General features: G+C 42.2%; 2 protein-coding genes across 5 annotated transcripts in view; both read left to right on the top strand.

The window, feature by feature from the left end:
• Positions 1-1,989: 1,989 nt before the first annotated feature.
• LOC139564363 (RNA-binding protein 8A-like) lies at positions 1,990-6,148 on the top strand. Of its 2 annotated transcripts, none has more exons than XM_071383835.1 (6): positions 1,990-2,164; positions 2,970-3,029; positions 3,163-3,240; positions 3,453-3,589; positions 5,185-5,321; positions 5,599-6,148. In XM_071383835.1, the coding sequence occupies exons 1-6, from the start codon at positions 2,098-2,100 to the stop codon at positions 5,645-5,647; spliced, it is 528 nt and encodes a 175-aa protein (XP_071239936.1). In that variant the 5' UTR covers positions 1,990-2,097; the 3' UTR covers positions 5,648-6,148. The 2 variants fall into 2 exon arrangements, with proteins under 2 accessions (XP_071239936.1, XP_071239937.1); XM_071383836.1 differs by having other exon boundaries at positions 2,035-2,158.
• Positions 6,149-13,273: 7,125 nt separating this feature from the next.
• Positions 13,274-22,366, top strand: part of LOC139564046 (OTU domain-containing protein 7B-like) — a 35,359-nt gene continuing 26,266 nt past the window's right edge. The window contains exon 1 of one of the 3 annotated variants that reach the window (XM_071383248.1): positions 13,274-13,564. The gene's annotated coding sequence lies outside the window, so the exon portion shown is untranslated. The remainder of the gene's footprint in view (positions 13,565-22,366) is intronic. The other 2 variants (XM_071383246.1, XM_071383247.1) reach the window with 2 other exon arrangements.

Raw genomic sequence — 22,366 nt, 5'->3', positions numbered from 1 at the left:
AGTTGCATAATTTAGTTTTCCCTCATTTGTTTCCAATGTTTTGGGGTTTTATTAACTCATTTTCTAAATGATTGGCAGAGCTAGCATTTTTATAGAAAAATAACGTCAATTTTGGGGAAGTAACTCTCAGCAACACAAATGAGAAAAGCTTGGTAGTGTGCGTGCTAACCAGGGTTGGCGTCCATTCGAATTGAAGGCTGTAAGTTCTAGTCTGGCTGATACCAGTAAACTGAAATTCCAATTCACAACAATTGAAAAAGGGCATCTGGTGTCAATGAGTTCTCAATAAACTGAAAAGGGGATGCTGTTTATGTCAAAAGTTTTGGGGATTTTAAATTCAAATCACTTCCTGAATTTTTAAAATTTAAAATTGTATTTTATTTAACCTTTATTTAACCAGGTAGGCTAGTTGAGAACAAGTTCTCATTTACAACTGCGACCTGGCCAAGATAAAGCAAAGCAGTGTGACACAGACAACAACACTGACTTCAATTTGAATTGATTACACAGCCATTAAACACACATTAGAAAAAGACTGATGGTAACACGACTGACAACACCTTTTCTACTTTCCAGGTCGGACGTTCCATCAGCCATTGCCTCACTGCACATTACTACTGTTACAGTATCAGGCAGAAACACAGAGGGCCTCAGATAAACCCATCACATCAGGGGAATGGTAGATACATTGCTTGTATATGAACTTGTTATTGCTGAAGACATCTATTTCAGTAATAATGTGAAATTAATGGTAATTGCATTGTTTTATGGTTTGGTTACGATCAGTTAGAGTCAGCAGATATTTCCTATTCAGTTTGTAGATTGAGAACATAGATACTGGCATGTCGCATGCTATATAGTTTAATGTGGTCAATGTTCAGTTTTTTCTGTACTGTTGGATTTTTTTTCTCTACTGGGTAATCTAAAGTAATGATGATACATATTATCATTCATACATACAGCAAGAATGATCCTCTGACATACTGTAAATAAATTGCACATTGCATTAATTAATATAGAAAGACCCATCATTAAGAGAGAAAATATGTAATATGACTTCATTCATTATTTTGCATCTCTCCTATGAATGTAATTATCTCAGCAAATTAGATTGGCTGGACCAGAGATCCCAATGTGACATGTGCCCTAGATGTTGACTTAGCAATTTCTCATAAATATCACCATCCTCTGATTCGTGGATAAAGTACTTTTTGTATTTCCAAGTTCTTTCATTATTTTCCCATCTCTGCATCTTTCTTTGTATGGAGTCTATGATTCACCACAGTGAATGGGAAAAGATTGTGCTGAGATTGGTACTTTCAGCAACTTTTTTACAGAAAGGCAGCCTATTTTGTCGAGGAAGATCACTCTCTCTAGGCATCTGGCAGCTTGGTGGATCGTGGACGCAGTCAGCATAACTCCCCTCTAGCCAAGTAACCTAACATCACAAGGTTATGTGATGTATGAATTTTTATGATGACCTTTTCCCATTGTGCTGTGCTGTGTGCTGTCCCTGCTCAAATAATTTACATTGAAGTCATTCAGCAGATGCTTTTACACAGTGCGACTTACAGGAGCAATTGGGGTTAAGTGCCTTGCTCAAGAGCACATCGAAATGTGTTCAGCTAGTCAGCTCGTTTACTGGCCCAATACTCTTAACCGCTAGGCTACCTGCCATTTAAATATGTGAAATTCAACTAATAAATTGAAACTAACTGACACAAATAATTCGATGAAAACAATACACGCCCATACTCATGTATTCATTTATTTCACATTTCTAGTTATAATATAAGGGATAATATTGATACGCTTTCTATAGCGTCTCTGATAACAGGGGTGTATTCATTAGTCAGATTCCGTTAACAGAAACCGTTTACTGTTTACTCTAGAAACCAAAGGGAAACAAACAGAACAAACAGAACCGGACCAACCTGCATTTTCCATATAGAAACTCTCATTTCCGTTGCAAAACGTTTAGCAACAGACGAAACATTTTGAACTCGGAATCCGACTAATGAAGACACCCCAGTCAGCGATACTTCCCGGATATCATCAACGTTTACGCGCATCATCGCAAAAACAGTGGCTAACAACATGGCGGACGTACTAGATCTTCACGAAGCGGGAGGCGAGGATTTTGCTATGGATGAGGATGGTGATGGTAAAATTTATGAAACAGTAGTTCTGTGTTTTTTTGTGCTTGCTATGGACTCGCTAATAGAGCGTATTTGGGGAGTTTTCGACTAACTGCGTGAATAGTATCCGTAAATCGTGGATGCGTGTTGACTGTTGGGCCTAGTTGCAACCATTCAAACATGCTGGTTGGCTAATATCTTTTTGAATTGTGCATATTTCGTTTGAAAAATAGGTGTTAGCTAGCGAATGTGTACAGTTGCCATTCCAGTTACTGCAATAAATGTTTATTTGGCATTGTTAAAAGATGGCGAGTAGGTTGCGCTAACGCATTAGCAAGCTATCTGGCTAACACAAGTGGTAGCTAGGTAGGCAGTTCATTTGTTTGGAAACTGGGAGATCAGTGTTAATAACTCACCAACTACATAATCAGCATTTCTTCTGTTGACTATTGTAACCCGATGGCGAGTAGCGTGTGAGCTACTGAACGTTAGCTAAACTAGCTTAGCTAATTTACTAGTTAACGTTACACCAATCTAAAATTAACGTATGATAACTAACGTTAATGTTAGCTAACACCCTTTCAACTTGTAAGTAAGCTAGATTGGTCACATAACTACTACACCAAGCTAGCTAATTCATTTGTTTGTCAACTGTGAGGTCAAGGTAATAACTTGTCAACTAACCTAGTTATTAGATATTGTTTCTGTCGAGTTAGCTACTGTGCTGTCTTAAAAACGCGTTGTTCTATTCATTAGTTAGGTATACTCTAGCTAAGTCAGTAGTTAACTTTCAGTTCACTAATGTGTGTCTGTAATGTCTTTATTCCCCAGACAGCATCCACAAGTTAAAGGAGAAGGCAAAGAGGAGAAAGGGAAGAGGTTTTGGTTCAGGTGAGTTACCACTGCAGTTCTGACTCCTAACCTGGCTGTATTCTGCTTCTCCAATTTTTCAATAGTGTATGACAGTGTACACTTGTATGTTTGGGGTGGCATGCATGATTTCTTTTGTTCTCTGCTGTGCTAGAGGAGGGAGCGAGGTCCAGAGTGAGAGAGGACTATGATACAGTGGAGCAGGATGGAGACGAGCCAGGTCCTCAGAGATGTAAGTGTCATGATGAATTTAGGGTGGACATTCTTTTGTCAGTCACTTCTGAATGGGGGGGGGGTTGATTTTGTACATCGTTCCAAGTTTTAAAATGCTCATAACAATACGAGTTTAATTTAAATATTGTGTTATAGCAGGTGGTAGCCCTAGTTAACCATAGAGGCAGTTATTTAATTAACAAAGACATGTTTGTGTTTTGATTCTCTCAGCTGTGGAGGGTTGGATTCTTTTCGTGACTGGGGTACATGAAGAGGCCACTGAGGAGGACATCCACGACAAGTTTGCAGAGTTTGGAGAGATCAAGAACCTACATCTGAACCTGGACCGAAGAACGGGTTACCTCAAGGTTAGGCCGAATCCCCATGTCTACACAGCACATTTTAATTTAGGGTTTGTTGCGTGGCCAGTTTTGCCAGGATTAATTTGCCTGGCTAATATTGAGAGTTTTATAATTGTGTAATTTGTTGCACACTGCTCTTTTAAGCCACAAGGTGGCAGCATTACACTGAACATGGACAAATGACCATGTGCTTTTTTGTTGAAATTTAAGGCAAAGCAGACATAAAATTATAGGGTGGTGTAAAGTATACAAGTATTTGCAACATTTTGAATGGTCAAGCTGGACCGAATGATAGTCCAATTCACACAGCTATCAATAATAACACGTCACCACTACCTCCTCTCATCTGGCAAACTCACTAGACACACATACTGCATTTGTAAATTAAGTCTTGTTTGCTTCGAGAGAAAAAAAAGTGCAGTCTTGATGTATAGCATTTACTTTTACTGAAGTATGATAATGATGTACTTTTTCACCAGTGTACATTTAAAACAAGAGACGTTTAGACTTACTGAAGTAGTATTTTACTGAGTGTCATTTTCATATTTTTTTTCTTTCTTTAAATTTTATCCCCTTTTCTCCCCAATTTTCGTGGTATCCAATCGCTAGTAATTACTATCTTGTCTCATCGCTACAACTCCCGTACGGGCTCGGGAGAGACGAAGGTCGAAAGCCATGCGTCCTCCGAAGCACAACCCAACCAAGCCGCACTGCTTCTTAACACAGCGCGCCTCCAACCCGGAAGCCAGCCGCACCAATGTGTCGGAGGAAACACCGTGCACCCGCCCCCCTCGGTTAGCGCGCACTGCGCCCGGCCCGCCATAGGAGTCGCTGGAGCGCGATGAGACAATGATATCCCTACCGGCCAAACCCTCCCTAACCCGGACGACGCTATGCCAATTGTGCGTCGCCCCACGGATCTCCCGGTCGCGGCCGGCTGCGACAGAGCCTGGGCGCGAACCCAGAGACTCTGGTGGCGCAGCTAGCACTGCGATGCAGTGCTCTAGACCACTGCGCCACCCGGGAGGCCCCCTGAGTGTCATTTTCTATTAAGATATCTTTACTTTTACCCAAGTATGACAATTGAGTACTTTTTCCATCACTGAAATTCTGTTATTGTCGTTAATCATTTGAAGCACTGTTTAAAATTTAGGATCTGACAAGCATTCTACTCGCCCATTTTTGCCATTCCAATATCTGTACAGTCATTAACTGGTTACTAAGTACGGTGTGGTTGGACTATAGCGGGGCATTGAATTCCACAACACTTCCTGCAGCTGCACATCTCAACCTTGGGCATCACACGTTCAGGGAATCCAATGGGCTGCATTAGCTACCTAGCATGGCGACGCAAAAGCCTGTTTAATTAAGAACCAGCTCCATTTCGATCACCTCGATCTGCCGTTTTACGTTGTCGGATAATTAGGAATACAGCAACACCTGCCATTTCTGTATGTTTTCCTGTCCTTTTTAGTCTGGGTTGACAGAGGTACTCGTGTTGACCTGCGACTGTTACGACAAGAAGGGTAAGCCCTTCTCGTCGTAATATTAAGCCTAGAATTTGACTTTCTCATGGATTTGCTCATCAATTCTTTTCACAGGGTTATACGCTGGTGGAGTATGAGACATACAAAGAAGCCCAGGCAGCCATGGAAGGGTTGAATGGCCAGGACATGATGGGCCAGCCTATCAGTGTGGACTGGGGCTTTGTCAGAGGACCACCCAAGAGCAAGAGGAGGTGAGTGTCGTAGAGTGAGCAGTAATCTGCTGTGGAGGGTAACTGTAGGGGTTTGGAGCTGTGAGAACACTTGAAACAAGTGGGCAAAACCCCAGAGCTTAACTTGGAATATCTCCATTTCACATTTTACGGGTAAGATGGGACTTGTTTGGGTCTAATATGAAGAGGGGAACAGAATGGGTGCAGAGGCATGACTTGAATGGGGGAAAAGAGAAATGACTGATTTCAAGTGTTGTAAATGATTTTGTTGAGTTAACCCTCCCTCTGTTCCCCACAGGAGTGGTGGACGTAGACGCAGCAGGAGTCCAGACAGGAGACGGCGTTGATTTCCCACATAGCGCAGCCCTAATTCTGAGCAAGGACTGTTGTCATCTGCTCTTGAAAGGGTTATTTTTTTAAATTACATTTGCATTCTGTAATAGCGTTAACTTTACCGATGTCTCTATGGTAATCAACTGTTTAATTGCAAATGGCCCTGACAAGTGTGCTTTAGAGACAAAATTATTAGTAGTTCCAGCAAAATGGCAGGGTTGCCATTTTTTTTTTACTGAAATAAAGAACACCAAATACACTGATCAGTGAAACTTTGTTTGCATCAACAACAAACTGTTTTAAAGTAGTGGTATGTGTTTTCTTATGGATCCCTTGATTCTGTTTCAAGGTTTAATTTGGTTATGTTCTGGGCCATGTTTCCCAAAAGCTTCTTAAGGCTAAGTTCATTGTTAGAACCATAGGATCCTTGGTTTTCATGATGGACTTAGCCGTAAGATGCTCTGGGCATTTGTGTGGCCTTATGTATTACATGGGAATAAAAAAAATTTGGTGAATCGTGTGTGCCATGGTCATTGTTTTGTTAGGATGTTACAAATGTTTTATTTTCTATATATTTGTATACACTGAACAAAAGTATAAACGCAACATGTAAAGTGTTGGTTCATGATCTGAATTTAAAGATCCCAGAAACTGTCCATTTGCACAATGTATTTCTCTCAAATGTTATGCACAAATTTGTTTACATCCCTGTTGGTGAGTATTTTTCTTGCCAAGATAATCCATCCACTTGACAGGTGGGGTGTATCAAGAAGCTGATTAAACAGCATGATCATTACACAGAGGCACCTTGTGCTGGGGACAGAAGGTCACTCTAAAATATGCAGTTTTGTCACATAACACTGCCGCAGATGTCTCAAGTTGAGGAAGTGTGCAATTGGCATGCTGACTGCAGGAATGTTGCCAGAGAATTTAATGTTAATTTCTACCATAAGCTGCTCCAATGTTTTAGAGAATTTGGCAGTGCGTCCAACCAATTTCTTTAAAGATATATGACCAACATATGCATAGGTGTCACTGCAGTCCCTGGTTCGATTCCAGGCTGTATCACATCTGGTTGTGATTGGGAGTCCCATAGGGTGGAGCACAATTGGTCCAGCATTGGCCGGGGTAGGCAGTCATTGTAAATAAGAATTTGTTCTTAAACTGACTTGCCTAGTTAAAGGTTAACTAAAAAATAAAATCTGTATTCCCATGTGAAATTCATAGACTTGGGTCTAATTTATTATTTTGACTGATTTCCTTATATGAACTGTAGGTCATTGCATGTTGCGTTTATATTTTTGTTCAGTTTATATGTATATTTATAAACTGGGTGGTTCGAGCCCTGAATTCTGATTGGCTGATAGCCGTGGTATACCACGGGTATGACAAAACATTTATTTTTAACTGCTCTAATTACATTGGTAACCAGTTTATAATAGCAATAAGGCACCTCGAGGGTGTGTGGTATATTGGCCATATACCACACCCCCTCTTGCCTTATTGCTTAAGTATATCACAGGAGGTTGATGGCACTTGTGGTAATTACTGGAGCAGAATTAGTGGAATGGTATCAAACACATGGTTTCCCGGTGTTTAATGTCATTCAATTTGCTCCGTTCCGGCCATTATTATGAGCCATTCTCCCCCCAACAGCCTCCTGTGATGTATGCATGTACAGTATATGTATATAAATCTATCAACCTTTATGCAAGATAATGAAATGTACAGGTACAGTGCCTTCAGAAAGTATTCATACCCCTTGATTTATTCCACGTTTTGTTACAGCTTGAATTCAAAACAGAATACTTTTTTCTCTCACCCATCTACACAAAACCCCATAATGACAAAGTGGAGACATGTTTTAGAAATCTTTGCTAATTTAAGTATTCACACCCCTGGGTCAATAGTTTGTTGAAGCACCTTTGGTGGCGACTACAGCTTTGAGTTGTCCTGGGTATGTCTATCAGATTTGCACATCTAGAATGGATTTTCTCCCATTCTTCCTTGCAGATTTTTTCCTGCTCTGTTAAGTTAGATGGGGAGTGGTGGTGAACAGCAGTCTTCAAGACTTTCAATGGGATCCAAGTTTAGGTTTTGGCTGGGCCACTCAAGGACTCACATTCTTGTTCTTTAGCCATTCCAGCATTGCTTTGGCTGTATGCTTAGGGTCATTGTCCTGTTGGAATACAAATCTTTGCCCCAGTCTAAGGTCACTCTGAAGCAGGTTCTCATCAAGGACTGGCCTGTATTTGGCTTCATTCATTGTTCCCTCTACCCTAACCAGTCCCCTAGTCCCTGCCACTAAAAACATCCCCACAGCTTGACGATGCTACCACCATGCTTCACGGTAGGGACGGTGTTAGGCAGGTGATGAGCTGTGCCTGGTTTTCTCCAGACATAGTGCTTTGCATTCAGGCCAAAGAGTTAAATTTGTCTTATGATCTCAGTCTTTCGAGTGCCTTTTTGCAAACTCCAGGGGCCTCATAACAGTTCCTTAAATTTCACACTAAATATGTGCTTGCGCCATTTTTGAAAAGTCGGTGCAGATATAAATATTGACATTTATAAACTTGGCACACACCATACATAGGCATGCTTCCTTTACATAAACTACCGGCCTATTTACTGTGTTGGCAGAATGTTTTACATTTTATCAGTATCAGATATTTATGCTGTATCTGGAAAAGGAATACATCCGTTTCTTAAAGTGAAAACCATGGCAAATTGTCGTGGACCTGTCAGCAGATCGTTTGATTTCAACAATGTTTTGCATCGACTTTTCCACCAAACCTAAATAAAATAGGATGAACTGCCTATTTCTCGTGTGTTTTTGTTCTAGTTTACTTTTTTATTTATATTATATAGTAGGCCTACTATTGATATTCATTACTGCATCATTGGGAAAGAGCAAGCAAGAAAGGCCTTTCACTGTACTTGTGCACATGACAATATAAACTTGATACATAGGCCTACTTCAATGTAAAATATTACATTCAACTGTATACCGGCATTATAAACCGCACTGCCTATGATATTGCAAAACCTGAAATACATATAGCCTATATATTTACTAGGCTACTAGGTCAAATTAAATCAGAGATGCACATGGTAATTTGTTTTATGGCTCCTTCGGGAAGATGAAGCCATCATGGCCAGAAAAAGTGAGGAATATCTTTTCAATGGTTATGAAAATAAAATAAATAAGGAAAATATTTCTGTCTAGTCATTTTAGATTAAAAAAATAAAATCTAAAACAAGAATGGATGCTTTCTTGTTAATCTGTTAAACCCCCTTTAAAAAAAAAAGCTTTTCATCATATCCCACATTTGCACAAAATACTTACTTTACAGCATATGCATGGTCTAAAGTTTGCATGGAGGTTTGCGTGTATAAATGTGACCTTTTGCACGAAAACTGACGCAGGCACATTTTGGGGTATATTTTGTACATACAGTATGCACGGTATATTAATGAAGCCCCTGGCGTGCTGTCATGTGTCTTTTTCTCAGGAGTGCTTTCCATCTGGCCACTCTCCCATAAAGCCCAGATTGGTGAAGTACTGTAGAGACGGTTGTCCTTCTGGCAGGTTCTTCCATCTCAGCCAATGAACTGTAGTTCTGTCAGAGTGGACATTGGGTTCTTGGTCAGTTCTTGGCTAGCTAAGATTTTGAAAGTATGATGTTGACATGATCAGTCCAATCAAAGCTACGGTAGATATAACTTGATTTGACGTAATTTTATCTGTGGCCAATGACCTTGAATCTTCTTGGATGGGCACTTCTAATGTAACTCTATGGCAGCAACCAAGGGGCATGAATGTTTTAGCTCCACCTGTAGATTTTGCAGTGACATGGTGTCCCCATGAGTGACAGAACACTGAGCCAATCATGGCGCAACTAGAGAACATTACCAACTCCTACACTTCGTATTTTCTGCTGGCTGCCCCACCACCACAGAAAGCACTGAGCTAGGCTGAAACACCTGTGTTTTGGAGCTGCCTTACTCAAGAAAGCAAAAAAAGAGACCATGTTTGTATGCAGCTTTATTAACTCACCTTCCCTGAATGACGGGTCGCCACTGGCCTCATCACAATTCTATGTTGGACATCTACAGACAGTTCCTTGAACTTCATGGTATAGTTACTGCTCTGACTTGCGCTTCTTCTTCTTCTTCCTCTTTGGGATTGGGTTGGCAGGTCACATCCAACTTTTAGGTGCATACACCGCCACCTGCTGTACTGGAGTGAGGCCAGTCACAGCCTACCTACATGAACATCCGGTAATACAGATTGGAAAAAAAGGAAAATTACCCTGCCAACTATTAGCCCTCACTAAAAACAACACCACCCTATTCCACTACTAACCCTATCTGATCCTACTAGAGGCCTACAGCCTGGGAGAACAGTACACTACCACTCAATACCCCCTGCAAATCTTCAGCAGTAATACTTCGCAATCAAATCAAAGTTTATTTGTCACGTGCGCAAATACAACAGTGAACAATGCCACTTAATATAATGTTTACATACCCTACATTGCGCATCGCATATGTATATACTGTACTCTATACCACCTACTGCATCTTGCCATCTTTATGTAATACATGTATCACTAGCCACTTTAAACAATGCCACTTAATATAATGTTTACATACCATACCCTACATTACTCATCTCATATGTATATACTGTACTCGATACCATCTACTGCATCTTGCCTATGCCGTTCTGTACCATCACTCATTCATATATCTTTATGTACATATTCTTCATCCCTTTACACTTGTGTGTATAAGGTAGCTGTTGTGAAATTGTTAGGTTAGATTACTCGTTGGTTATTACTGCATTGTCGGAACTGAAAGCATAAGCATTTCGCTACACTCGCATTAACATCTGCTAACCATGTGTATGTGACAAATAAAATTAGATTTGATTTGAAATGCTTACTTACAAGCCCTTAACCAACAGGTATTAGGTAAACAATAGATAAGTAAAGAAATGTGGCGGGGTGGCGGGACACAATGCATAGTCCAGGTAGCCATTTGATTAGCTGTTCAGGAATCTTATGGCTTGGGGGTAAAAGCTGTTGAGAAGCCTTTTGGTCCTAGACTTGGCACTCCGGTACCGCTTGCCATGCGGTAGCAGAGAGAACAGTGTATGACTGGGGTGGCTGAAGTCTTTGACAATTTTTAGGGCCTTCCTCTGACACCTCTTGGTATAGGAGGTCCTGGTTGGCAGGCATCTTAGCCCCAGTGATGTACTAGGCCATACGCACTACCCTCTGTAGTGACTTGCGGTCGGAGGCTGAGCAGTTGCCGTACCAGGCAGTGATGCAACCAGTCAGGATACGCTCAATGTTGCAGCTGTAGAACCTTTTGACGATCTGAGGACCCATGACAAATCTTTTTAGTTTCCTGAGGGGGGAATAGGCTTTTGTTGTGCCCTCTTTACAACTGTCTTGGTGTGTTTGGACCATTCTAGTTTGTTGGTGATGTGGACAGCAAGGAACTTGAAGCTCTCAACCTGCTCCACTGCAGCCCCCTCGATGAGAATGGGGGCGTGCTCGGTCCTCCTTTTCCAGGAGTCCACAATCATCTCCTTTGTCTTGATCACGTTGAGGGAGAGGTTGTTATCCCAAGTACTTCTCTGCAGCTGCCACCACACAACCTCCATTTTCTGTGACTTACGTTCCATTTATGCAGTACAGTTGACAACCATGGCTATGAATGCTAAGAAACCCACCTTACTGAAGCACATATTATTCACAGCCCTCTCTATTGGTCTCTGCATACTCCAGGAATCCTTTCAGGATCCCTCACCCTGTACCCATCTTCCTCTACCACTGTTTTCGCTGCTTCAGCGCCCCCACACACACACACACACACACACACACACACACCTCTAACCCTGGCAACCTCAACCTATCTTTCTCTCACCAGCCCCATGGGCACCCCCACAGCTTACACACGTTACTTTCTCCACCGATACTTCACATTCCTTTATCTCATTACCTACTGCACACTCCTTACATCTAGGAATCTCCCTCCTATACACTGCTGCAACATGACCATAAGCTTGTCACCTAAAACACTACTATTTTTGGAATAAAAGCTCTCACGAGATAACTAACACATCCTAACTTAACCTTTTCAGGCAAAGACTCTGCCTCAAAACTCAGCAGGTCAGACAACGTCTTCTGTTTCACCATGCTCTCCACCGGGTCTGCGTCGCACCGAGCGACGGGCGTCACACCAAACGACGGGCGTCACCAAACGACGGGCGTCACAGACACTAGGAATCTTCCATTAAAGCTGATCTTCCTCAACACTTAATGCTACCCACGTTATCACTCCTTTCAACGGTGCCATGCTCTGAAGAGCAAAGCAAGTCACAGTTATTGTCCCTGGTACCGTAGTCCAGGGCGCCCGCTCCTTCTGGACAGAAGAAACATAATAAAGTCCACTTCGAGTTACTTTCACCAACCTCTTCTCCACCCAACCTGACACCACATATGGATCAGATAGAATACAAGGATCCATTCTCTCCACAAATCTCACTCCCACTGGGACAGAACCATCCCTGTCATCATCGGGACGAGGAATGAACTTGGCGGTCCTCACCGCAGGTGCTTCACCCTCACTCTTGTCAGGTTCCATCTTTGAGCTACCAGAGCACATATCCCTCTTTTTCCACTTGATGGCAACCTTCCTCACAACATCGCTTCCCTCTACACTCAGTTCCTTTTCAACGGTCACCACTGCACCTGCCACCACATTGAATTAATCCTCACTCTTGTCACGTTCAATTTCCTTCTTTAGCTCTTCCAAAAGTTCTGTGTGATCCTCTATTCCATATTCACTCAAAACATGTTAAACCTTTCTCCTTTTTTTCTTCTCCACCCGCCATCTTCTCCTTCATCATATTTTCCAGAAGGCTTGTGAAATCCCCCGCTCCATATTTACTCATAATATGTTCCACTTTCCTCCTTTCTTTCCTGTCCACCATCTTACAGGTCATCTCGACTCGGAGCCCGGTGGAAACCCTTGTCTTGTCTCAAAATCTTCTGACATTCACTGTCAACTGTGAGACCTTATATAGACAGGGGTGTTTCTTTCTAAATCATGTCCAAACAATTGAATTGGCTACAGGTAGACTCCAATCAAGTTGTAGTGATATCTCAAGGACAATCAAAGGTAATTAGATGCACCTGAGCTCAATTTGGAGTGTCATAGAAAAGGGGTGTGAATACTTATGTAAATTAGATATTAATGTATTTCATTTTCAATACATTTGCAAACATTTCTAAAAACAGTTTTTCACTTTGTCATTATTGGGTATTGTGTGTATATGGGTGAGAAAAATAAAAATGTCATCCGTTTTGAATTCATGCTGTAACACAACAAAATGTGGAATAGGTTAAGGAGTATGAATACGTTCTGAAGGCACAAGTTTGCACGTTAGCTAAATCACCCAGATGACCTCATCGAAGGAACAGTTCCCGCCCCATCCCTAGACTTGAAACGATTGCCTACCTCTCATTTCTCTGCAGCCAATCGGCGTATGAAGTCCCCCCCTCCACCGTTTCCAGTTGACGTTAGCTACACTGGGACATTTCAGTCAAAAAGTATCGTGTGGTCATTGGTGTTTTGGATTGGCAGTCAACTTCAGTCTGTTTTGCGATTGGCAGGCGACATAATTTGGCTACCTCAGCTGGCCGGACTCAGAAGCGCCTTGGTTGACATTGTTGTTGTTGTAAGTAAGAAACTACTTTGTCGTTGAGTCCTGTTTTGGATTTACAGTAGACTGCAACCTCTGGATTAGCTCAAAGTCAGGAACAATTGGTCTAATAAAGGTGGAGGTTTTCACAGTATTTGTCAAGAGGGAGGACCATTATGGGACGATGAAAGAAATGTCTGCGAGGCCGCTCAAGGTAAGCAGACAAGGGACACTCAACTGCTAGCTAGCGACTTTAGCTTGTAACATTATAGCTAGCTGGAAACATTTTGGACAGGACGACCCGTAGCTGGCTTTGTATGAACCTTTTTTAATGAGTTGGAATGGTACGTTTTAAGTGGGAGACTCCTAGACGGCTAAACATGAAACATAGCGGGTTCGATTTACCAACTAGTTAACTAAGTTACCTAACTGATGTTAGCTAGTCAGCCTAGCTAGCTAACTAATTTAGCTACAAACTTGTTACCGTAACTTATTAACGGGATAGCTAGCTATAACGTTAGCTTCCAATTTAATTCAAGTCACGTTAACAATGTCGCTTCGGTTACTGTGCCTTGCTAGCTAACGTTAGTTAACTACGTCCAGGATAACTTTGCTAACATTAGCTAACTGGCTAGTTCCCTCTCTTGCCCATCTGCCTAGTTAGCCAGAAAAGGATAGGACGAAAATGTACTATGCTTAGTTAGCTAAATAACGCTTAGCCCATTCATAGACAATATACACACATCAGTCAGATCCTTTAGTAACGTTACATTATTGGACTAACTAACGGTATGTTGAGTTAGCTGACTAGTTAGCCATTCTACTCTCTCCCTGTATCCTCCTTCAACTCTCTCCTTGTATCATCCTCTCCCCATCTAACGTTAGGCCTATGAATCCATTTGAGGAATGAGCAACTTCAAACGGGAGGCCTCTGTCAGTCAATTGTTGGTGAAATATTCAGCAAGTCGTAGCCCTGTTGCTTGCTATAATTAACGTTTAAAGTAAACGCATAGACATGCAGAGAGTATCAAATGTTATATCAATGCAAGGGACTCCTGCTTTATAGTTATTTACCCCAGAGAGTTTAATACTTGCCTGTATTTAGGCTATTGCTTAGTTAACTGTAAAACATTGATAATACATTTCAATGACACTCTTAGGTCACTAATATTCTTCCCTGGATGATTGAAACCAGTGACATAGGCTTTGACAGCTCCACAGTGTGTTTATTTAAAGACCTCTCGTCATTATGTAAACTATGCGTTGCGCCATTGCCAACACCACTACAATGAAAGGGTATCATTACATTTTGACTTGGATTATTCAGCTCTTTATTTACAATTAATTTTGTTTGCTTGTAGTCTAGTATAGGCAGACAACCTGCAACATAAAAGTAGGACAGAGAGACAGGCTCTTCACTGCTTAGGCCTACAGGTTCTTCTCACTTTTTCATTATGTAAAGAAGGCACATTGTTAGAAGATGAGGAAGACTAACCCTTATCAACTCTACCTTCCCTGCAGCTTTCTGACTGCTGTTTATATGCACTTGAACCCGAACCCATGCTTGTCTTGCTCCCACTACAAGTACACTATGCATTATAACATCATTGCCAGATGAAGCATAATTTGGGGATTTGTTATGATATCTGTGATTTGGCAGGAAATTTTCGCTCAAGACCATGTGATTGTGGTGTCATTCAAGTTGTGACCATTTGCATTAAAGCATTAGTCGATCGAGCCTACCACTTGAGGAGGGAGAGAGAAAACAAAAGGGACAAATGCAGCAAATGCCTTTTATATTAGTACAAGTAGAATTCAGAGGGAGCGCACAAGCACAGTGGAATTCTGAGGGATCTATTTTTGCAGTGGGGGGAAGAAATGCATCTATCCCTCCCACCTCTACTCATTTCAATGGCAATGCTGGGGGATGCTGGAAAGGCTAAATGGAAGGGCTAACTGGCAAGAGGAGAGTTCCTCAGTGAGCAGACTGCTAGGGTGTGAGTGCAAGTTTGCATCGTTACGCAAGTCTTCTCTTTTTCAAGGAATGCATTGATCCATACAGTGTCACACAGAACACCTGAGGTCATCTTTTGGGGAGCCTGTATAGTGTTCCTCTGTGATATTGAGATTCTCTAGTACAACTAAGACACTGTGAATGACTGTTTTTTTAAATCCAGCAGTAAATGTCAAATATGTTACTGTTGGGTGGTCCTTTGCATGGGGTGATGTCAGTTTCCTTTAACAATCAGTCTTCCAGATAGCTGACACAGACACAGGAACCTTGGTATAAAACTCTTTAGTAATAAAATGCAATTGCAGCCAGAGATTCACATACAGAGTATCTCAGTAGTCTATAGTAAAGATCTGTGTGTCGAAACAGGGGACCACAGACCCTACCGTCATTCATATCTTAACATTGTTGCATTGGATTAGATACAAAGTATCTAAGATGAGAAAAACATGTCTAGACTGTGGTTTCTCACTCTACTATCTCGGCCTTGAGGCTGGGTGACTATCAGCAGGTGCAGACAATTCTCAGCCTGAGAACTAAAGCAGTACATCTCCATTTACCCAGTACTTTTCCATCATTGTGCATTGCAAGCATACAAAGGTTATCACATATATACAGTAATCATGGCATTGGTGTAGCCCCTCACCAACCCCCAGGGTAACCCCCAACATTACACAAAAAAAACTTTTAAAAATGACAGCATCACATAGAACAAAATGGTGTTCGGATGCATTTGTTTGACAGTGATCACTAATTGTTTTGCGTAGAGCCCTTTGACTCTTGACAATGAAACATGGCAAATCTGTGGTTCATAGCTTAATTTGCAACTTTTCATGCTTCTCCACTAACATTCAAATGGTTTGTTTTTTGCCTCTATAGAAGCCCTGCGATGTATAAACACTACACTATGTCAAACTGGATGGCTGGCTGAATCACAGGTGGGAGAAACATGACACTGATGACAGAGAGAATTATCGCCATAATCCATCAAGGCAAGGGATTATCCTATTGACCTGGTGACGTCATAATTCGCTTCGGTTTTATCACCAGTTGAGCATTGTGGAAGTTTTCAGGGTGTGCTTGGCTAATTTATTGGTGTCCTTTAGCCTATGTGTGACACACAGTGAAGTCTTCCACACATGACTGATCTGTGTGCAGTTCCCTTGTGAGCACTCATGTCTTATTCGGACAGTTCTGTGGAGAAAAAACCCCGGAGTCCATCCATTTGTCCTTCAGGATCCTTTCCCTCTTTCCACTCTCTTTAGCTAGCACTCTCCAAGCTCTAGTCTAAATGGTTTGTCACTGTACAGCTTATACATGCTCAAGCCTTACCTATGTGAAGTTATGAGTTAAGCCTAAACCCTCTCTATCTCTCACACAGAGCCATTTAGCCTACCATTGTGTTGGTTGGCTTTAGCCATCTTGACTGTCTCTGTGTGGTAGTAGAGACTGAATGTTATATTTCAGTGTGGAACCCTGCTGCCGCAGCAACACCTAGACTAGAGATACAATTTTAGTGGTCTCTCGCTGGGCTCCCCCAAACAGCTGTTCAATAAGAGTGTGTTTCATGGATCCAGTGTCAGCTTCAGTGCCAGGCCCATGTAGGTTAAAACTATCCCCATAGGATCCCTCTACCCCCACAAACAAGGTCAGATGAATAAGTAAATAGTTGAGTGCTTCTCCAGGTTAGTGGGACAACTGCATGACCATGCATCTCTTATTGCCTCTATCTAGTCTGTGTTCAAGGATTGTAATTTGTCCTACCATGACCAAATGCTACAGGGAAGGAAATGCAATGCATATCTAGGCTTTTAGTAGGCCCATGCATGCATGAATTGCCCCTTCAACCCTAGTTGTTGCCAGCTTAATGTTCCAGCCAACAGAGGCATTTCATTGCTTTCATCAGGAAGGTCAGACCTTGGGTTACCAAAGTTAACCTGGACTCAAGAAAATAACCGGGTTGAGGTGGCCTGCATGGGCATTTCAGCATGTTGGGAGAATTTAATTGAGCAGCTGACCAATTCTGCAAGACTTTAGTTCTGGGTTAACCGAGATTGCTTGGGCCTTGTTGCTTACTATGACTGTGATACTGTATGGGGTTATCTCACCTAGCTACCTTAAGATGAATGCACTAACTTTAAGTCGCTCTGGATAAGTGTCTGCTAAATTACTCAAATGTAATGTTAACATGAATGGACACATCCTGCTAGCCTAAATTCTCTAACTAGGCAAAGATTTATTCTTCAGATTCTCTCTGGTGGTCACAATTTACTGCTTTACACAGCACATATAGTCTACTCCATACATTTTCATAAGACTTTATGACCATGACATCTAGAATTCCACCACCATGCACCCCTGCATCCTTGTTTGCCAGCACACAGCATGGTCCAAACAAGACTGTACCAGATGTGCTTTGGAAGAAAAAAACATCCCCATGATTCCTCAGCAGAGGAGCGATCAATAGGAAGCTTGTCTCTGAGAGCCTGTGCACCCAGACAGCGACTCATAAAACCCTGTTCAGCCGAACCCTCCCCTGCGTGCCTGGATGCCTGCCAGCCCTTTGACACAGCAGCCAGGGACCAGAGCTGTTTGTGTCAGGGTGGCGAGGCCTTCAAAACCAAGCATCAGCAATTGCACCCCGGCCCTACCTAGTACCTACTTCCTTTGTGTTCAACCAGAGACCGGGTGCGTGTGCCCTATGCTTTGGGATACTCTGACTGGTTATATGATCATTTTATCTGGTGTTTTTGTACTCAACTTTGCTATGCCAACTCTTTTCAAAAAGGCATCACTGTGGGGTGATTGTAGGATGTTGAATGCACTGAGTTCGACTAATGTAAAAACAATGGGACACATGTTCCCGATTTTTTTTTATATTTTTTTTTTTAGCTTTTCTGAAGCATTCCCAATATTATCTCTGCATTGCTCTACAGATCGGCCAACCGGGTCAAACGGTTGATGGGTATAGCCTAATATAGGGGTGAATGGAGACCCAGGCTATGCTTTTGCCCTCACATAAAAAAAAAGCTCCACAATCCCCCTTGACTGGGCCCTCTACCCGGAAGAAAGCCATGGTAAGATCACATGGCTGCTGGCTCCTCACCATGCCGTTACTACACAACAGCAGTCCTCCCCTCTCTAGATCCAGGACCACAGTAATCCTATCCCTGCAGGAGAGGAGCCTCTCGCCCTGGGCGAGTAAAGCCACGTCACTGCATTGACTGCCAAGCCAGCACCACGTGGGGATTCGCATGAGCATTAGTACCCAGGCCCGTTGCTGCTAATGCTCGTTTAACCACTGCCGTTAGCCTAGCCACGGACTGCATACAGGTTCGGTAGGCCTTGCACATACATAGGATGGCCTACCTGATTTTGAAAACAAGTTATTTTATGTGTGTTTTCGGAGTGCAAGGCTAATTCTATTACAGCAATTCAATTTGTGCTGACGGTATTCTGACTTGAGATCCACAGGCGCAACTCTGCATTAATCATAATTAATTTAGGCTAATTTCACTGGGAGACTTAACATTCAAGATATCAAGTTCAATATTGCCCATTCTGATCATAATGGTAGGTCTTTAAACAATTGCAAATATAGTCCTTTTTGTTTTCAGTGTTTTTCTACAAGAAGGCTATTGTTGCCTCCTTGAAAAAATAAATATATATACCATAAATCTTTCATAGGATTTTTACTTTAAGACTTAATTTACAGGTTTTGTAACATGGTCAGGATGTGTACTGTTATTGCTTAGTCTTGTGGTTGTTTCCACAGAGCAGTGCAGCCAAAGATGCAGGTTTGCTTCTAAGAAATGTCTGATATGCGTGAAGGAGTAATGCATAAATTACTGCAAAAGCTAACTCCCACCCTTCTTTTAAATGTGAGTTATGTAAGCCCTAGCTCATTGTTTTGTGAAGTCTCATTGGCATCCACAAGACATTGATGGCCTTTGCATATTGAGCTACTGGGGAAAGCAAATGTTGGTACAAATGTTTGAATTCAGTCTCATTCCTCTTACTGCCCTCAGGTTTTACTGTCCATAGGGTTTTAGTTGCTTTTATAAACTGGGTAGTTAGAGGCCTGAATGCTGATTGGCTGACAGCCGGGGTATATCAGACCGTATACCACGGGTATGACAGCGTTTAGTTTTACTGCTCTAATTGCGTTGATAACCAGTTTATAATAGCAATAAGGCACCTTGGGGTTTTGTGGTATATGGCCAATATACCACGGCTAAGGGCTGTGTCCAGGCACTCTGCTATGCATCTTGCCTGAGAACAGCCTGTAGCTGTGTATATTGGGCATATACCACACCCTCTCGTGTCTTATTGCTTAATTTCATATTGATTGCAAATTTCATCCAAATAGGCTAGCTGTGCAGACGATGCAGAAGCTGGCATTTCTGCACAAAGACAAGACATCAATAAAAAGCAGCTAGTGCTGTATGAGGAGTTCCCGCCCACGGTGTGCTGAGTTTAGGTTGGCAGTGCTCCGGGAATACTGAAACCAGGGCAGATTGTTCCCTGAGTCCAACGAAAACACTTCTGCTGCATATCTCTGTGCTGCAGTTCTTCATTGGCATAGCAGCGCTCTGCTCGCACTCTGCAGCTGACAGAATCAAGCTCTATTATTTTGATTAGCCACAGCATTGAAGAGCATTGACATGTAAGCAGATGTGCACAAAGTGTAGGCCTAGTCTCATTACAAAACACACACAAATCAAACATGCCTGCGTAAATTGTCCTGTTACTCCCTTTCTGCCACCATTCTCTGTGAACTACCCGTGTGCCCTCTTACATTGCTACATGGCACAGCAAGGCACAATATGCACCACGGTTCACGGTGTGGCATGACACAGCACGGCACTGCATGGCACACAACACTGGTCGGAGGATATGTCAGGGGCGTCAGTACTGTTGGCTGCTGCCTCGGCACCCCACATCCCCATCTGAAGCCGTCTGCTATGAGTGGCTGTTAATTAGCACCGCTTGACTGTTGATGACTGGGTGTGACTACAACGACAGACCCTGGGCACAGGGCAGGGTGACCTCTGAAGCCAGGTACTGGGCAGCTCTAATAAAGTGCCCAATGGAGCATGGTGGCAGGAGAGGAGAGAACAGGCTGTTCTGAAATACTCCATGCACATGACCCACACCACCAATTGGGGGGGGGTGTTGAGACATCCTTTTCCTCTCTTGAGAAAGACCAGTTTGTGGGTAAGTGAAACTTCTTTGAGACCTTGGCCACAAAATGCTTGGCTTAGCCATGACATCAGCTCTCAGACACTTGATAAACAGTTTCTCTGGAAAGCTATTACTCTGCCCATTTTAACTGCTTGAACTTGGCAGTTACTACCACGCCGCCGTGCATGTCAACAAGAGGAAATCGGGCCTCTGTCTGCCAAAATGAGAGTGACTGACTACCAGGCCCCCTAACTTCTGTACCCTACTGGAGTTAGCCTACACTGTCAGTTGCTACTGAAAAGCCTGCAGTAGCTAGTCCTACACTGTCAGAGAACACTGCACACCTTACTGGTGGCATAACCCATTTACCTATTGAAGTTGAGCAGATACACCAGAGAGAAAGAGCAGTAGCCTATCAGGGACGCTTTGTGTTTCTTGTAGACAAGCTTCTCGAGCCATGACACTTGCAGACATAGCTTAGCTGTCTTGTTTGCTCGCCATAACTTGGTCTGTTTCCCGCCTGTTTTCTTTCAGTTGTCTGCTGTTTAAAAACTTTGCGCTGAGAGGTGCTATATTTGGTTCATGATTATGGAGTGGTATTTTTAGGCTGTGAAAAGTCTGTTGTAACTTTGACACCTTGCAGATGAGGGGCTGGCATTCTGTATGCATTTCTAGCTATGGTAACAAACTGTACAAATGTAAAGTCTCCTTTTTTTCACAGTACAACTTACAGGGTTGACAGTTAGTTATCACATGGAATGAGAAGCTTGAGTATTTAAGGAGTGAGGGAAGACTGGGAACAAGCATCACTGAATGCTTATGGCAGGCTTAGACAACATGTGGGATCCCCTTAGGCCATTCAATGTTTGATGCCACTTTGTTTTATAGCCTCCTTCGGATGGGATGTTAAGGTTGCACATTTTGGGGAATATTCAGAGGTGGAAACTTTCTATTGGAATTAACAGAAATATATGAAAATTAATGTTAATACCATTTAAATGTAATGTTTTTTGCATTGGATATATTTACCATATCATATGGAGACAGAAACATAAACCTTTTACCTTATCATAAATAGATATAATTGCAAATTATTAAATCCTTCCTATATATATACAGTGGGGAGAACAAGTATTTGATACACTGCCGATTTTGCAGGTTTTCCTACTTACAAAGCATGTAGAGGTCTGTAATTGTTATCATAGGTACACTTCAACTGTGAGAGACGGAATCTAAAACAAAAATCCAGAAAATCACATTGTATGATTTTTAAATAATTAATTTGCATTTTATTGCATGACATAAGTATTTGATCACCTACCAACCAGTAAGAATTCCGGCTCTCACAGACCTGTTAGTTTTTCTTTAAGAAGCCCTCCTGTTCTCCACTCATTACCTGTATTAACTGCACCTGTTTGAACTCGTTACCTGTATAAAAGACACCTGTCCACACACAATCAAACAGATTCCAACCTCTCCACAATGGCCAAGACCAGAGAGCTGTGTAAGGACATCAGGGATAAAATTGTAGACCTGCACAAGGCTGGGATGGGCTACAGGACAATAGGCAAGCAGCTTGGTGAGAAGGAAACAACTGTTGGTGCAATTATTAGAAAATGGAAGAAGTTCAAGATGACGGTCAATCACCCTCGGTCTGGGGCTCCATGCAAGATTTCACCTCGTGGGGCATCAATGATCATGAGGAAGGTGAGGGATCAGCCCAGAACTACACGGCAGGACCTGGTCAATGACCTGAAGAGAGCTGGGACCACAGTCTCAAAGAAAACCATTAGTAACACACTACGCCGTCATGGATTAAAA

This window comes from Salvelinus alpinus, chromosome 35 (assembly GCF_045679555.1).
Source record: "Salvelinus alpinus chromosome 35, SLU_Salpinus.1, whole genome shotgun sequence".
Classification (NCBI taxonomy): domain Eukaryota; kingdom Metazoa; phylum Chordata; class Actinopteri; order Salmoniformes; family Salmonidae; genus Salvelinus; species Salvelinus alpinus.
The sequence above is the reverse complement of the archived record's forward strand: the minus strand, read 5'-3'. Positions and strand labels throughout refer to the sequence as shown.

Coding starts and splice junctions, on each gene's coding strand:
- LOC139564363 (XM_071383835.1), top strand. CDS start 2,098: ATGGCGGACGTACTAGATCTTCACGAAGCGGGAGGCGAGGATTTTGCT. Junction 2,165..2,969: donor TATGGATGAGGATGGTGATG/GTAAAATTTATG, acceptor TTTATTCCCCAG/ACAGCATCCACAAGTTAAAG. Junction 3,241..3,452: donor CGAGCCAGGTCCTCAGAGAT/GTAAGTGTCATG, acceptor TGATTCTCTCAG/CTGTGGAGGGTTGGATTCTT.